The 17944-nt window shown below is 41.3% G+C and overlaps 1 protein-coding gene across 3 annotated transcripts in view; it reads right to left on the bottom strand.

Annotated features, from left to right (window-relative positions):
- The window catches only part of fgd4a (FYVE, RhoGEF and PH domain containing 4a), a 48748-nt gene that overhangs the window by 8331 nt on the left and 22473 nt on the right, over positions 1 to 17944 (bottom strand). Inside the window, exons 2-4 of one of the 3 annotated variants that reach the window (XM_062421235.1) lie at positions 13271 to 13354; positions 3401 to 3553; positions 2530 to 2740 (exon numbers count right to left, since the gene is read on the bottom strand). In XM_062421235.1, coding sequence (XP_062277219.1) covers positions 2530 to 2740; positions 3401 to 3553; positions 13271 to 13354 — 448 coding nt within the window. Of the gene's footprint in view, positions 1 to 2529; positions 2741 to 3400; positions 3554 to 9405; positions 9545 to 10503; positions 10630 to 13270; positions 13355 to 17944 lie in introns of those variants that run through there. The other 2 variants (XM_062421236.1, XM_062421237.1) reach the window with 2 other exon arrangements.

Here is a 17944-nt window from a genome sequence, read left to right on the forward strand (position 1 = left end):
GCTTTTACATGTGAGTGTGAGGGTTAAAAATAAAACTGGAGATGCACAAACTTCCTTCTGTCTTAAGAGGCTGGTGCAGTGCAGAGGACGTGTGTGTGTGTGTGTGTGTGTGTGTGTGTGTGTGTGTGTGTGTGTGTGTGTGTGTGTGTGTGTGTGTGTGTGTGTGTGTGTGTGTGTGTGTGTGTGAACAGAGCAGAAGAGGAATGGAGGTACAGTAATGAGGAGGACAGGAGGAGTACAACACTACTCCCCAGAGATAGATGCTGTCCTACTTCCACACACACACACACACACACACACACACACACACACACACACACACACACACACACACACACACACACACACACACACACACACACACACACACACACACACACACACACACGAAGAGAAGCTGTGTTATATCTTGAAAATTTAGAAATCTGGGTCTTTTTCATCCTCTGCTTGAACATGAATGAAACGGAAAACCAGATTGCACAAGACAATTTGAAATACAGTACACGACTGCTAGATTAACAGAAAAAACACACTCATACACACACACACACACACACACGTACGTACAATGTCACCATTCAGCTGCTCTACATCCTGTACCCGGCAGCCAGTCCAGCTGTTTCCCTCTGCTGGACCCTCCGAGCCTCCAGTCTAACGGCACGCGGCGACCTACAGTAGCTACAGTATCTCTGTACAGTTCTGCCGAAGCCTCAATTCTTTTTGTAAAACTGATCACAAATCTATGCAAAACAGTGAGCGCTTAGAATGTCACCATTTCTGGCAGAAAAGAAACAAGAGATAACTTATCTGTAATCTAACCTTTACTGATTTACAAAACGTCAGCCAAGCAGGTGATTTTTATACAGAACGACATTCACTGCTGCGCTCCATTTTGCTGTCCGGTAGAAACAGGAAATGTGTATAAATAGAGGAACAACAACAGGCTGGTGAAACACTCTACAGATGAATCACTTCTGGGCTGTGGGCCACCTGAGGTGTACAACTGAAACAATATAATCTTTCCCTCACAAAGGTAGACTGAAGAATAGTAACATAAGTAGCTGGTTTACAGATATTTAATACTCTTTTCAGACAAAAAACACACACACACACACGCACACACAGGCACGTACAGACATACACACGCACAAAACTTCAGTTTGTGGTGTGTAGGTGCATGCGGCAGTTCCTCTATGCATATAAATAGCACGGTAAATGTTCCAGCACATGACAGTGTTTTAAAACAGCCTCCGCAGGCTGAGATAGACAAGAATTAAGACCAGCTTCACTTGCCATGTGGCAGTCTAGGTGCCTTTAAGGCAGCCAAGTGCCATGTGAACCAGATTAGTATATTAGCAGGCTAATTCAGTTCTCGCAAGCTGCAGGCCTTTCTCTTCGGTTCCAGGGCCACAAGAGGGCTAATCCCCACAGTCCAGCAGAGTGTGAATGAAAAAGAGAAACCCAATACTTCTGATTAACTTCATTTCACACTTCAAAATGTGACGACAACACCTGGGATTCTGGTTGGATACAGGAATCAAGACAAGAGAAAGTACCAGGCAGAATTTGAATGTGAGGCTTCGGGCTGAAGCTTGAGACTGAGTGAAATTTTAGTGGCCTACTATTGCAAACTGAATATTTTCGGGATCTACTGTATGAGCAGTCGGGACAAGGGCACCATTGTTGTGCCTCTCACCACCATCAGCGCGCCTCCACTCACATAGGCAAGGCTGTAGCTACAATCAAAACTTAGTTTACTTGTGATTTTTTTTTAAAGATGTAAAGCATATGAAACGTTTTGTTGTATAGTTTGTGTAAAAGCACAACCAAAAGTGATAAGATCAAAGTACATACATTAAAGATAAGAAAATAAGAGTTGTTTGAGGAGCTCCTACCTCATTCTCCTGGGTTTCATCTCACCACACTGACTCCCGTCCCACAACTGAATGAAGAGCTGTGTTTCTCTTCGCTCGTACAAATCTCCTTTCATCCCCTCGCTAACGCTTGGCTTGTGAAGCACGGGCTAATCTCTGCTCGCGCTGTCTAAAGCTCTCGTCTGAACTACTATCAATGAGTCAGGCCTAAAGTACTAAATCGAAGTACTTCTGCTTTTCCTCCTTGAAATAACTGATGTAGGAAACATTAGGAAAGAAAGGTTTTCCATTTCTGCCTTTTTGAAGCGTCAGTGTGATTACAACAGCCTCAATGAAGTCGCTTTATTACAAAAGCCATTAAGTGACGTGGATGGAGTTATTCAAGCGGAACCAATCTATCATGGCAATAACTGCAATGCTGGCCGCAGACCGTGCCATAATATTATGAATCAGCTAATTTCTCAAGTGAAAGCACTATTCAAGAGCCACTTTTATAGAATAATATTACAGGATAGATTGGCATCAAATGAAATAAGCAGTTCCTAACACAAATCTAACCCAACTCTTCTTTAAAGAATATTCTCTCCAATGACTTTCTCTATTATTGTGAACTTTAGACAAACCACACACCAACAGAGAATAAAAATGCTCGTACCTGTTCTCCTCAAAACGGCTGATGAGGTCAGAGACTTTGGAGTTTTTCTCTCTGGCTCTCTCCCTGTTCATAGCCCCTCTTCCTCCCCCTCCTCCTCCCCCTCCTCCACCTCCCTCCTCCATGCCCAGTCTAAGTGGTGGTTTCTGGAAGCGGCTCAGCGGGGATGAAAGCTCTGTCACCGGGCTTTGGAGGTGTGCTGGCTTTGGAGGCACTGGAGAGAAGACAAAAGTAAAAAAAAAAAAAAAAAAAGAACATGAGTGACTCTTGGTTAAATACAAATGATTACCTTGGGGTTTTTTTCTTGTCACTAGTCAACTGCAATGTCACTTTTGATCTCAAGATGGCAGTATGAGCCATTCCAATTGACACCACATGCAGGACAGTGACCTGTATTAAACATCCTAAATGTGAGAAACGTTTCACTTTCCCTCATCATGTCATGTGTTGGGAATTGAATTTCCTGCATGATTACAGCAACAGAGAGAACTCAGCTCTGCTTCATGTCTTATCTGTGTGAAATGATTTACTCAGCTCAAATAAAAGAGGAACGTGGCTCAGGGTCCACTGATCCCAGGCTGACTTATGTAACTTTATTCCTGTTTTCACTGTTTCCCTGCAGTGGCCTGATCACATGCACAGCCATCTAGCATGCTGCTGTAGTGTTTTCTGGAAAACTACAAAGTGAGCAAAACTGGATGTTTTTAACATAAAAGTCATACAGCGATTGAACAATGAATGTCAGTATTTCCTCACTAAGTTCACTGTTCATCTGAATGGTAGATTGATATGCAGTAACAATTGTGTCTTCTGGCACTCCCGCCATGCAGTGAAGTGGCCGAATGTGTTGTGAGCTGTCATTATGTGGGCCTACCTTGTGGTTTAGTCGGCAGCCGATGCCCGCTGCTGAAGCCTCTTCCATTGACCCCTCTGCTGCTCTTCTCACTCTTCCCACCGCTCGCCCGACTCAGACAATCCTGCACACTGGGCCTGTTACTGTGCTCACGCGGCGAACTACTGCCTAGAGCTGAAGGGAACAAAGACAAAGAGAGAAAGTGCGGCCATTAAAACAAGAACAATTTAACCTTTTTTTTTTTTCACGGTGAAATCAGAGTGATGATAGAGATTGCAGCAGAATGATGCTGATAGCAGAAAACACTATGTCACATTTGTTTATTCTCCATCATAGGATGAAGGCCAGTATAGAGGTGACAGGAAATTAAAATAAAGTGATGACATGCAGTAAAGGTCCCCTAGCTGCACTTGAACCAGAGACATTTTCACAGTCAGCATCCAAAGCCCCTAGACCACCATTTTTTGACTCTTTCACTACTCAGACACTCGAACTTGCTCTGTCTCCCTGTCTGCAATGATTTAGCACTTGCAATCAATGTTAAAATAAATATTTCGAATGGAGGTACAGGGTCCTAGCTACAACAAGTCTGCTTATTTTGGGTGAAATATTGAATTACAAGACAGCATTTCCTTCTTGCTGCACTGTGTCTGCAACGAACTAAACAATTTGCATGACACATGTATTTTTAGAAACAGTCAGCTTCTACAGGGATTACCAATAGTGTTGATTCTGTAAGGCAGTCAACTACAGTATGATGCATCATCTGTGTGAAGAGCAAAGCATAAACAATCAATAAATAGAGCAAAGTAATGCTTATAAATATTATAATACAAATTGACGCAAGCAGCATGTGTGACATAATTCAAACATGAGTTGGCAAAAAGGCTGAATGGATAGAAAGCAGAACAGTTTCTGAGTTTAAATGTCTGCCTGTAAAACTACAGCAGTATTGGTGCCTGTGTCTTCATCCGTCATTCTTTGTCTTCATTTTATTTTCAGAAACTTTCACAGCCTTGTTGGGCTTTATTCAGTTTTCAAGGCCTGAAGGATCACTGTGGCTTTCTAAAGACATAGTTGCCCTCACACTTTATAAGCCTCAGTACATCTCATACAGGGAGACATAATTCCGCCCATTGGTGCAAATACATTTATGTTAAGCAGCTGAAGGCTAAATATTTGAGTTTCAGATAGTTCAGTTGATTATCAAGCTAATGATCCAGTTGATGATCAGCAGCAGCGACTCTTTACCCAACCAGCTGGCCACAGATGGGACAGCATCAGTGTTTAGAAAGAGCAGACTGGCTGATTTAATGGAGTGACAGACACAGACTGGCGGTGTTTACAGTAGCTTCGATGTACCTCTCTCTGACCTCACAGTCACACGTAGATGCACAAACACAGACATGTGACACAAGGATACGTAGACATGCAGCCTAGTACGGCTGTAAGTCCATATATGGAACTAAATTGCAGAGGGGGCTGTAGGCGTCTCATTAGTTTACAAGCGATTAGTCCATTAGTTTCCATTTAAGGTGGTCACTTAAATGGGTGTGTGTGATTTAACAGGAGGTACTGATGTATGGGTTGAGTGCCGAAATCAATGTAGCTTTGCGCTTGGCTAACCTGGACGAACACTGTTTGTAGTGGTCCATTCCCAAAGTAGTAAAGTGAAACTTAAAGGATACAGACTACAGACCTTCAGACTACTGTAACTTGTGTCTGCTCTGTTTTCACCTCATAGAAGGTCCGCAGTACCGTATCACAGAAGATTCAGTACCAGTCAAACATTTAGACACATTCTCCCATTCCCTTGAATGAAAAGGTGTGTTCAAACTTGTGACTGGTACTGTAAGTCTGGTCCTTCTCTGTTCAGGTCTTATTGGTAAAATGGAAAGAGGAATTTTCCATCCATGTGATGTAAATTATTGAGAGGAGATCTTAATTTCTTGATAGACTCTGTCTCTTCTTGTCCAAAAATAGACCAAGCTGAAAGCATCTGTACTTCCAGGAGGGAACATCGAGTTAGCTAACTCTATCTTGGAAAAATTATCATCCACCTTACTTGACACATTCATAAAAACAAGCATTAATTACATTTTTGGCCACATGGGGGCAACGCAACAAGCTGTAAACACAACACTGACTTTTTTTTACCCTCTAAAATTGATATGGTAAACATGTTAGCAACAATTATCCATTCAACAGAAACAGGATAACATTAGCATTCATTTGTAGCTGTGCTTCTGGCCACCTGACAAATATGAGTCCAATATTCACCCTTCCACTAATTCCTGAGCGGAAACATCTGGCTTTTTAGCTGCTAAATGCTCCACTATGTTCACCAGCTAGTCACAAATTTTGCCTGTCTCCCTTTGGATGCTATGCAGGTAATGTACACTGGGTTTATCAGATATATTTCGGCTGTGGCTGGAAACAAGGTCAATGAGGGTGGTGATAGTGCACCAAAACAAGACAGCTGTCGGGTGTAAAACCAAAATTTGCTTCCTGCTTTGAGGGTTTGTCACCTTTCACATTACAAATTATCCTTTGACCCACTGCAAACATAAAAATACTAAGTGCAGCTTTAACTATAATGCCCTATGTATACGCTTTATGTGTGGCGTACACTTCCAGATGCAGCTTGTTTACAAAAATGTGGTTACTATATGCCCAAATGGTTCTTGGAGCCCCATATTTATTTAGTCCACAGTAATCTTTCTCTTACCAATCCTGAAACAGAAAGAGAAGAAATACCACAGAATCATATAGTCACAGTTTCTATTTTTACAGCCTGACTGTAATTAAAGACAACAGCTCAAGCAACTGTCTGAGTGGAAACGGTCCCACGCTGTGTTTGGGAGAGCAGACTTTCTAAACAGGGCCCCAAAATTACCAATCAATTCTGAAGGCAGCCTCAGGAATTCCTCTTGATTACGTGCTTGGTTTCCCCTCTTGGCCACACTAAGAGATCATAAGAAAACATCCAGCAATAAGTTATGTACCATTTTATACATATATGGCCCAAAATGAAGTCTCTGCCTAGAGGTTGCACTCCACATCCTGGAAGATTACAAGAGGGTCCTGCTCTCCACAGCCTGACTCTGTCTGCCAGGGTTGTTATTAACTGTGTCAAACACCAGTCCCTTAGTGGTAAATCACCTCTGTGCTGTACACTTTCACTTGAACCAGAACAAGTTATGCAGGTACTTTAAGTGTCATTGTTCAAGATAAGGAGTATCAGATAGAAGAAGAGATGTCTGGCAGTACAAAGATATTTCACTTAAGACCCGCATGAAACAAACACTGTTAATTGTGTAGAACAATATTTTGAGTTAGGATCACATCATAGCTCCTATCTAAACTATTAGAGCGATGAAGCGCAGCCTGTTACAGTAAAAATAGAATGATCTCTACTTCCTTTCTCAGAACAGGGTTTTTTTGCAGGAACTGCTGCTTCTGGTAACATACTCATTATGGCATCCTCTCATTAAAACAGGCTTGGCACAAGTGACAGACCACTGTGTGCAGTAAATTAGTAGCAGCCAGCCACCACCCTGGAGAAACACTTTGATTCTCCTCCCCCATCTGTGTGACAGGGAAGGAGCCCTGTTATCTGGATCTGAGACTTGTTGATGTGGATGATTTATACAAAAGAGGACCTTCAGCTGGACAAGGAGCGTGATCCATATCAAATCACAGTTTTAAAGCTACAAAGCTATTTTATGTGATACCAGTGAATATATTTATATCCTATGCTTTTAATGTACATGCGTAATCTGCTATGCTGTGCACAGAAACTGAAACTTTGTTGAAGTGCTGCTGCAGTCAAGTCAAACTGAAACTCGACCTTTGCCTTTGTCCTTGTTGGAGGATGGTGGGCTTTGCTGCCATGGCAACAAGCCTGCTACCATCTAAAGATGCAAAATTTATTTCACTACTGACTGGAGTGAGCCTGAAGGCATCAAGCTTCTATCTCAATAAATCCAAAACTACACAGCCAGTGCAAGAAATGAGAAAGGCTCTTGTAAAGGTCAACTGTCCTTGCGAGTGAAGACTTGTGCAAAATATTGGTTTGACAAGCATCCAGCCACTACGCTCAACTAAAAACATAAACAGCATCTTCTGTTACTGTGTGAGTGTATCATTGAGAAAGAACAATGTCATCAATTCTCTAAATGTGTTCAGACTAAATGCTGCTCAGTTCATCTAATTATTCAAAAAGAATCAGAGGAGAGGATCTTTTGCTGTACCTGAGCTCAGTGTGAGGTCTGCCACCCCACAGCAAGAGAGGCATGCGTTTACTGAAAGTTAGAAAAGGAGGCTGAAGGAATGTATCACTCTGCCACAAATATCTCTATTTGCAACAAAAAAACAAACAGTGTCCGAAAATAGTGAATCATCCCAACTACTGCTTCAGATAGTTCAGCTCCAGGGACGGCAAAGCTTGTTGACATGTTGATGAAACGTTTTGGTCCTGAGTGAAATATCTTGACAAAGCACTGGATACATTGAAATGATATTTCGTACACACATTCATTCCCTAGTAATTGTGAAACCTCAGCTCTGTCCACATAATTTAACTCTTTTGGCCTATTTGAAGGAATGAACTGATTAACTTTAGGGAACAATTTCATTATTCCAGGACCCAAATGTTAGTTAATGAGTTACTAATAATTAATGTGCACATATCAAGAATGATGTGTAGAAAAATTAAGGGATGAATACAATTATTACAACTCATATTGAAGGGGGGGAGGGGTCTGTCTGTACTACATTTCATGGTAATCTATCATATAGTTGTTGAAATCACTTCACTCAAACCCACAAATGTGAGCTCATGCTGGCACTAGAGAAAAAGTCAGATAACCAAGGTCATTAGGATAAATCCTCTGGGGACTGTGAATGTCTGTACAAAATTTCATGGGAATCCATCGAGTGGTTTTTGATATAATTTAATCTGATTTAAAGTGGTGACCTTCTCTCCACTCTTGTTTGCTATGTGCCTTTTCACTATTGACTGTCCTATATCCTAAAAAACAACCCAAATAACAGAACAATGAGAACTATTTCTGCATTAAAGTTGGAGATACTTCCTTATTGTTTAAGAACAGAAACAAAGTGTCCTCATGGCTTTGCAGGTGGCCAGGTGTGCCAGCTCCTAATCTCCACTCAGCCTCTCAGTCGAACACTATTAAGTGAACGTTCAGGACATTTCTGTCGTGGGCATCACCATCTCACCTGACAGCAGGCCAGCCTGACTTGTCTTTTGTGAGTGCCTCCTCTCACCCTTTTTGTCCTTTCTCTTAACCCTCCCTGTGCCCTGGGATACTTCAGTGTGAAAGCTCCAGGTGAGAAACAAAAGGCATTCCTGTCTGTTTGGTTAACAATCCACGCCCTGCCAGCTGTGCAAGAAGCCAGGCACTGGAGGATCTGAAACGGCTAGAAACGGAGGCTTTGTCTTTGGCCCCGACAGACGCGACACTCAGATCACACAGAATGTCTGAAAGGGTTTTTTTTTTACAAATTCTGCTTCTTCTTAATAAATGGGCTGGCATATTTAAAAGCGTGTGGGTGGTTTCAAGTGGTTACAGATAGAGCAATGACAACTCTCAGCAAAAACAAGAAAAAGAAGATGGATAGAAGAAATCACAATCAAAGCTGAAGTAAACAGCCACATTCTGAATATCTTATCAAAAAGATGTCACATGTCAGTTGGCCATAAATCAGCTTGTGACTTTGGACACATAATGACCCTAATAATAACCCTAACCTCTGCCAGTTTCAGAGTGTAAACACTGCAACATTTTTACATTCTCACAAATCAACAGATCAAAAAGCAGGCATGAGCACGAGTTTGCTGTAGTTGTCCTCAAAGTGTGATCAGGTGGTGTTCGCTGCTGATCAGCCAAAATCAAAGTACATCTAATAAGAAGTGAAAGAAGTCAACCCTTGCAAGAGAGAAGGATTAAAAAGGGAGAGTAGAAATAAGATACTAAGTTTAAAATCCCAGTGAATGAACTCACCCTGTGCTCAAGACAGCCAAGAAAGCAGTTGTGGAATATATTCTCAGCGAGGGACCACACTGTGTGTGTGAGACTGTGTGTGTCCCAGAAGAGCACTAAGTTTGGGTTCAATGCGATCTTCCCAGGCAGATACTGCTAAGTGACTCAGACTCAAAGAGAAGTAGAAGACTCCTCCCTCACTGTTGCTCACACCCCCCTGATTTAAGTGGCTTTTAAAAAGCAGAAACCACACAAACTAAGGCTCACACAAGTGTACACGCACACGCACACGCACACACACACACACACACACACACACACACACACACACACACACACACACACACACACACACACACACACACATCCAGGAGATCACAACACAGCAGCTTAATATCCTTGATCCTACAAATCTACATACAGCACCAGGGACAGTTGACTGGAGCAAGCTACAAACTCCTGCATGGATCATGCTTCTCTATTGCCTGTTCACATGTAGAAATGAACAGCAGTAAATCAATTGGGGACAATGAAATCTGGGATTTATGGCATGTTAAATTCAGCAGTTGCACAGTTCTACATCCTGATTAAATTGTTCTCCTGCTTCCTCGCACTTGATGTTATCTGTTTTACTTTCATCATCATAAATGAATCAAACAAATGAAGCCTGTTGCAGAGAGTGTTGGTGTGAAACAAGATCACTAGTAGAGGACACACTCACTTACATAATAGTCACTTCTCCTCTCGTTCTGTTTACCCCTAGCATTAGTTAGTCTGATCAATGATTAACAAACACCACAGTAAAGCAGCCTGGAGCGCTATGCACCAGTTCTCTCATCCGCATACTAAATTCTAAATGAAGCACAAAGTCTCTAATCTATTATTTTAAACCACCATCCCATCAACTTCTCCCCCTCTGGCCGATTTCTTGTGCAAATATTTGAAGCCGTAAAAACAAGACAACCGAGAAAAATAAACTGACACAAATACGGGAAAATTGATTATCTCAAAAGAAACACGCGTCTGGTAAAATTCATAAACACCATACAGGCTAAAAACTGAAGTAACTTTTATGAAAATGAAACAAAAACACTATTTATAACCGTGAACGAGATGTACCTTTTGCAGAAGTCAACACGGGGAACCACAGCCCAGGCTTCTCCATGTTCTGTATCTCTCTTATGTGCAGATCGACTACTTTCTCTTTGTCATACTCACACAGAGAGGGTATTACATTATATATCAACCTTGACATATCACATGGTTACAGAAAAAAAAAAAAAACCCTAAACGAAAACAGGAAGCCTTCATTTAAGTCATACTAACAGCTTAATACATCAAACATAAATTGCTTGTAGCGTTTTGTTATTTTTAAGTATGAGAAAGGTGTGTGTGCTTGCGTTGCACATGTGTCAACAGCTCTCTGCTTGCTCACTGACAGGTGTTACGTGTTAGCGGATCAGGATTAGAAGGAATGATAGGCATTATTTTTCTTCTGCCAGTAAACCAGTCTGACTTGTAGACATTCCACTTATTAAATTCCCTTTACTTAAAAGCACATGACTGCTGTAGCACAGTTAAGATTAGTGCAAGATTCCTTTCATGTCACAAAAGTTAACCAAATATATGTATTAAGCACACACCCTGAATGACTGTGCATTGATGGCCTCAGCTGCTATCTCACGCTCACATCTCAGCGGTGCAACCATACATCAGTGCCGAAAAGGACTTGCTGAAAACTTCTGCAGCTTTGTTGTTGGCTGGTGTTTCATACAGATAAAACCGACTGGTGTATTCAAAGAGGCTGATGATGACATTCAACCTCTGACCTCTACCAAAGGCTGCACAGAACCTCCTTCGTCATCTGACACCTTTACAAACAAGAAACCATATTACTGAATTAGATTAAGGCAGGAAATGCATGTTCAAGCATGTTGATGGTCAGTTATCCAAATTTAGAATTTCTGTGTGCATATGTTTTGATATGAGACACTAAATTCAGATGAATTTCACCATCAAAGTGGTCTGCTTTGCTGTGAAAGTCAATATTTTCTTGTCTGACATATGTATCACAGACATATAAAAAAATTTGATCAGAAAGTCAGATATGCACAGCAGGAACCCAGCCATGTTAACCTGGTTCTTGCACCTAAATGAAGGAAACCTGGTTTCTCATTTACATGAAGTTCAAGAAAGTGGGTTAGAACAGAACAATGAGAATAACCTGATAATTGAAGCACTTTTTTGGATATATTCATGTTTCACTGTTAGGTTTTATGCTTTGATGTGTGGATTTGTCACAAGATATTTGCATTTTCAGCATATCAGCTGTCCAATACAGAAAATGTTGGTATCTACAGGATCTCAACAGTTAAATGTTTTCTTAACATTGTGGGCAATGTATTTTAAGAGGTAGATGCAAGATATTGAAAGCCACGCATAAATGCTGCTCTTCACCGTTATATAGTAACACATGCTGTAAATAAATAAACTGCCACCCACATAAAACCTAGTTTCTAACCGTTTCTGGTGCCCTACATCCCTCAATGAGATTAGGGGGTGAGTACAGTTTCACGTCTGGTTTTACCCTGGTACACGAAGCATTCATTGTGTCCATCATGCTGGCACACACAGTGTGAGTGTGAGTGTGTGTGTTAGTGAGACAGTGCGACAGACAGGGTGACAGATAACCATGACCACCCGGCATGGAGGATTAGCCGTTTCTGTTCAACTACCCAGACTTTCTTCAGATTAACCCTGCCTCATCCTCTAATCCAAGGGCCAGTGTGAGATTAGAACCCCAGTCTGCTCTGCCCAAGAGGTACAGGGACGCAAAAATGTGGCAAGGCAATGAGGGTAAAGAGAGATGGGTAAAGGAGAAGCAGAGAATTAGGCACAGTAGTACAATTTCTCAGGGTACGGATGATGAGAACGAGGCAAAAGGTGAGAAAAAAGCTCAGAGTGCGCAGAAGGAAAAAGAGGATGAAACAGACGGGAAGAAAGAGCAGGAAGGGCATGATGAAAACAGACAAGCGCAGAGAAGACAGACAGATGAAAAGCCAGATGGAAACGAGGTGAAAGGATAGTGGGATTTAGAGCAGCGAATAAGAAGAAAAGAAAATGAGAAAAAGTGAAAAATAGGAAGACAGCAGGAGCAGGAGGAAAGCACCCATTCATCACATGGATGCAGACTGCAAGACACACACACACACACACACACACACACACACACACACACACACACACACACACACACACACACACACACACACACACACACACACAGAAACACACACACACACACACACACACACACACACACACACACACACACACACACACACACACACAGTTTGTTATAAAAATAGAGCAGAGACCAGCAGCTTCCTTCACACCTCTCTGCATATCAACCTCTTCTCAAAGTTCATCTCACTGAAGGGAAATTCACTCACAAGAGGTAGAAGAACCTGCTAGATTTGGCAAAGTTTAGAAAGAACTGAAAGGCCACATATACTTAAAACGCCTGTTGATATTTTGATTTCAAATGCATATACACGCAGGTCTCCTGCTGCGAATCTGAGGTGTTGACTGACAAGTTACAAAGCTTTGCATCTTAATACAGCTACCTACCACACATCACAAGATAAAGAATTGATAAAAAAAGGTTGCATCAACACCAGTAAAAATACACATAGGAAACCACAAGAAGTAACTCCTCACACCTACATACAAGTGAGATTTAAATACCCATTTACCTTTTAAACTGACCACACTGATGATTCTTTTGCGAGGTACATTTTTGCAGAAGTGATGCAAGTAAGACAAAGGCAGAAATAAAAGATGGGGGGCAGATGGCTGTTAGGTGAGTGAAGGTAATGCTGCCTACCTCTGGAGTGTTCGATTTTCACCGCCACGCACGTGTCCTCGTCAGCGTTCTTGGACTGGAAACAGCCAGTTTTACTTTTCTTCTCTGCAACAACAAATCAAAAGGTTCACTGTAAAAGGACGCTGACACACTTGTTGTAGATATTTAAATACATGAACGCCATTTGAGGCAGGGACTTCAAGCCATTCCCATGTTTTATTTAAGAGTGGCCGCAACTCACTTGTACAGAGAGAGGGGATGAAAATGAACATGGAGGAATGAGAGGAAAGAGGAAGCATGGTATAACATTTCTTATTTTCCAACTCTGCATTGGAGACAAGATGCTGGACATGCATGTAGCTGGAGATACTAAAAAGCTACACGAGATCTGGAGCACTAGTAGCTGCATTTATCATGATCAGGACTAGACTTGTGTTTGTTTTGAGAATGAAAAGGGATATGCCACCCCTTGGAGATAGAAACCCTAATTAGTCTGTCTGTGATATGTAGGGCATTGTCTGTGGGGAGAGCTAACACTCTTTCAACACACCCATTTAATATGCACATAAAAGATTAAAGAGAAAATAGCAACGGTAGTAAATGCAATGATGGGCTCACATGAGTATTACTCACACACACATATATTACACAATTAAAAAGACACACACATACAAAGACACACACACACACACACCGATGTTCTAACAGTCAGATCAAATATTGGGTATCAAAGCTGCAGGATGATTAACGTCAATGTTGACATGCAGCAACATGTGCAAGCGACACACAGCATGATATCGCAGTTACACAACAGTGGATGTTAAACTCAAATTGACTTCATTCAAATTTTTTCTCTCTCCAGCAATGCATTGGCATTGACATGGCAGTAATGTCGACAATGACATGAGCCAGTCACAGTGGCTGCTCCATTGTCTTTCATGAAGACTGGACTGATACTAGACTGATTTCTGGAGCAAAGTGAGATCAATCCATGTTTTCTAACAGAACATATTGCTGAGGTCTGACTAATGCATTTCCTTCCTCATAAAAAAATTGCAAAGATGATTATTTGAATATTTTAAAATGTGCATAGTTTACAGTGAGGTTTGCTTTCAATATTATTCTTCAATGCTTATGTTGATGCATTATCACATTTCTTGGGGCATTACCTCCGTCAATTGTCAGTCGGCGGAATAATGTGAAAGTGGTGGCAGGAAAATGTATTGGGGGACATGCTCTTGAAAACATTGCTTCATCACGCTACTTGTGGTTAGAGACTCCACAGGGTACTGCTAAATGTGTTATTCAGCTGTAAAATATCTTTACTCATGACAAATCTTTATTACCAAATGTGTGTTTGTTATATGTTTCAATGCAAAATAAATGCCTCAAAATTAAGTATCAGTTGATTTACATTGTATCATTAATTTATCATTTTTGCAGACTGTCTATGTGAACCACTGTTTCCCTCCACTATATTTAGTATTTAGCATAGTGTCAGTTGGGATGTAACAACACATCAGTGCTAAAGAGAGAACGACATAATGGAGCGTGGATAATGCCATGTAAGAGGAAAGTGGACAAACTCAGTGTGGTGCCGTGCTTACAGTCAAAGGGAGGTACAAATGACGGTGTGTGTTTATGTGTGTGTGTGTGTGTGTGTGTGCATGTAAAGGGGGGGGTATAATATCCTGGCACAGGGATTAAAGGAGGGCTTTCTCCACCCACCATCTGGACTCTTCATGACAGGCCTCCTGCTGTCCACACACACACACACACACACACACACACACACACACACACACACACACACACACACACACACACACACACACACACACACACACACACACACACTTCACTATACATAAGTTGAACCCCAATCTGTTATATAAGTTTCTTATTCAGAGTATAACACATGTAAGCTGCTTATCAAAAGCATTCATACGTATCAGACATTTACCCATAGAGACAACCCACTAACAGCAGACTCGTGGCCATGTGACCAGAGTCGTCATTATGCCTATTGTTTCCTCAAGTGGGGGAGGTGTCACTCTAAACACACACACACACAAATATAAAGACAATGACACACACCTTGCCAGAATGTCAGGTATGTCTACTCCTGATATGAAAACTATCTCTATAAGAGACATAAAACTTGAATGAATGCATTCTTAAAATGTTGGGGTGACGAGACCAGGCTTCACTAACTATGATGGGGGAGAGTCTACTGGTCCAGCTACTGGCCTGACTCTAAACTTCCTCTTCCTTTCTGTCAGCTTCCTGTTTTTCATATTCAATAATCTTAGCAGAATGACCACGCACAGCACGTGAACATATGCAGCTGCTAGGTGAACACTGCTGACTGGTCAGGCAGGATTTGGGAAGCGATGTAAAGCACATGTCAGAATTGAGTCTGAATACTCAGAGCGAAACTCAGAGTCAAATATTGATGCAATATACGGACACAAAATCTTGCATCAAACTCCTGAATGTTTTTAAGCTTCTGTTTCCTCTACTTAGCATCATGAATTAAACACGCATCACAGATGGCAAACTGTAGCAAATCCTCCAATGATGGCAGTCGAAGAAAATAACAATCACAATTAGCAGTTAGATTGACAGTAATCCAATCTGTTCTCTGCTTAATGAAAAGTAATTTTAATTCTTAAGATTATCCTGAATCAACTGAACATGACATAAGAAAATGAAGCTCATCATTTTAAAATTTACATAAAGCTGTAATGATAAAGACTGATTAGAAGCACAGTGGCTGTCCTCTCTTTGACAGTATCTGCTTATACAGTGCAGTTAATGTACTATGACATTTATCACAGCTTCAGAATCATGTGTGCTATCAGAATGTAGTGTAAACAAACCTCTGTCTCTGTTTACACTGACCTGCTCCATAGCAACAAGAGGACTGCGACAGACGGCTGTGGCTTGCAACGACGAAAGCTTTATAACCTGCGTCTCATATTCATTCAACAATCGAAAGGACATACTAGTAGCTCTACTGTCACGACTCACATTTTCTCTTCTCTTTTTGAAATTCACTTTAACAAGAGATCAACAACTGAAAGTGCTCATGGATGTTCTGTGTAAAGCAGAACCAGGTGCTGACTATTCAGAAGTAAACTCAAACATATATTAAGTAAATCAAAAGAAAATGTCAACTATGAAAATAAAAAGAAACTAATGAAAAATGCAGAAAAATTAATGATCACCTCACACATGTTTGACTCTAAATCAAATCAGGTTCTACTTTAATTTTCCATACTAAAGAAATAAAACTATTATATCATACTTGAACATTTAAAAATCAGAGCAGCTTGCAGCCTTTCACAGCTAACTTGATTCTGTGACATTTCATTTTCTCGCCTTTTGGCTTGACTTGGCAGCAGTCATGGCTCACCATGCATGTCATGCATAATTATCTCCTCAATGGTTTCCCCACGGCAGACACGCTGCATGTTAACAATGATTTTAAGGTGACTGAACTTAAACTGTGGTCACGGGAGTTCCTGCATTAAAAACCAGGATCTTTTCCTATCAGTGGATCACAGACAGCGCTCACCTCTAATCTCTTTACAGAAACCAAAACAAACTGTATTTTCTTGACGTCACTGAGCCACCTGTCAGTTTCATCAAAGAAAGCATATCTACAGTACCTGAGAACACCTCTTTGCCATGCAGCTGGGTTTTCGCCATCCTGACAACCCCACAGTGTTTGTCCATATCAGAATCTCCTTTCAGCTCAATCTTATCTGCATCTATAAAGAAATTGCAGTCCTCTCTTCAGAAACGAGTCTCCTTGTCGGCTGGTTGCTTCATACTTGTATTTACACCACAAAACCGTCAGAGTACCTGTCCCTTCCCTGTACAAACCGGTTCCCTGGAAACCAGAGCCACCAGGTGTGAGGGAGAATGGGAGGAGTAGAAGGGAGGAGGGGTGAAGTCGTCTTTCAAGATGCTGATTCAGACACTTCTAATGTTTTGAGGGTTGTCCAGCACCCAAGGACAAAGTCACCCCAGAGTAGGGAGGAGGAACCAAGGGAGGGCGTGTAAATCACTGCTGAGGAAAGGGGGGGAGTTGAGGGGGGGGGGGGGGGGGGGGTTGAGTGGCTGGATATGTGCAAAAGATGAAAATTAACCAGCCGTAACAGTTAATATTTAACAACCTGCAGCTCTAAAAATAAGCTAATAACCCCTTATAAAGCACATTTTCTGCCACGATGAACTAAGTTATTTTTTAGCCAATTTTTGGCTCCTGTGTGAATCCAATAACTGTATTTTCACACATGCTAACTGTGTTACACAAAACCCCCGAGCCTAATTTGAGCTTAATCTGACTCCTGATATAATGAAGCACAAATTCATGTAACACACAGAGATTCTGAAATGAAGAAAAAAGCCTAAATCATAGTGCAGAGTCTGCACTTATCGTCCTATAATGATGAGAAATAGATACCATTAAATATGAAAGAAGACTGTTTCTACCCATAAGGACACAAGAATGCAAAGTAACCTCGGCTACATTTGCATAGATGCCCCGGATTGAGATAACTACCATTCAAATGTAACTCATAAATAATGGAAAAGGGGAGAACATATTAACATGCCAAGTCACACCCCTTTAATCAAACTGGGGTTCATGCTGGTGATAATGGTGTGTGTCCCTGTGTGTGTGTA

This window comes from Scomber scombrus, chromosome 6 (assembly GCF_963691925.1).
Source record: "Scomber scombrus chromosome 6, fScoSco1.1, whole genome shotgun sequence".
NCBI lineage: Eukaryota > Metazoa > Chordata > Actinopteri > Scombriformes > Scombridae > Scomber > Scomber scombrus.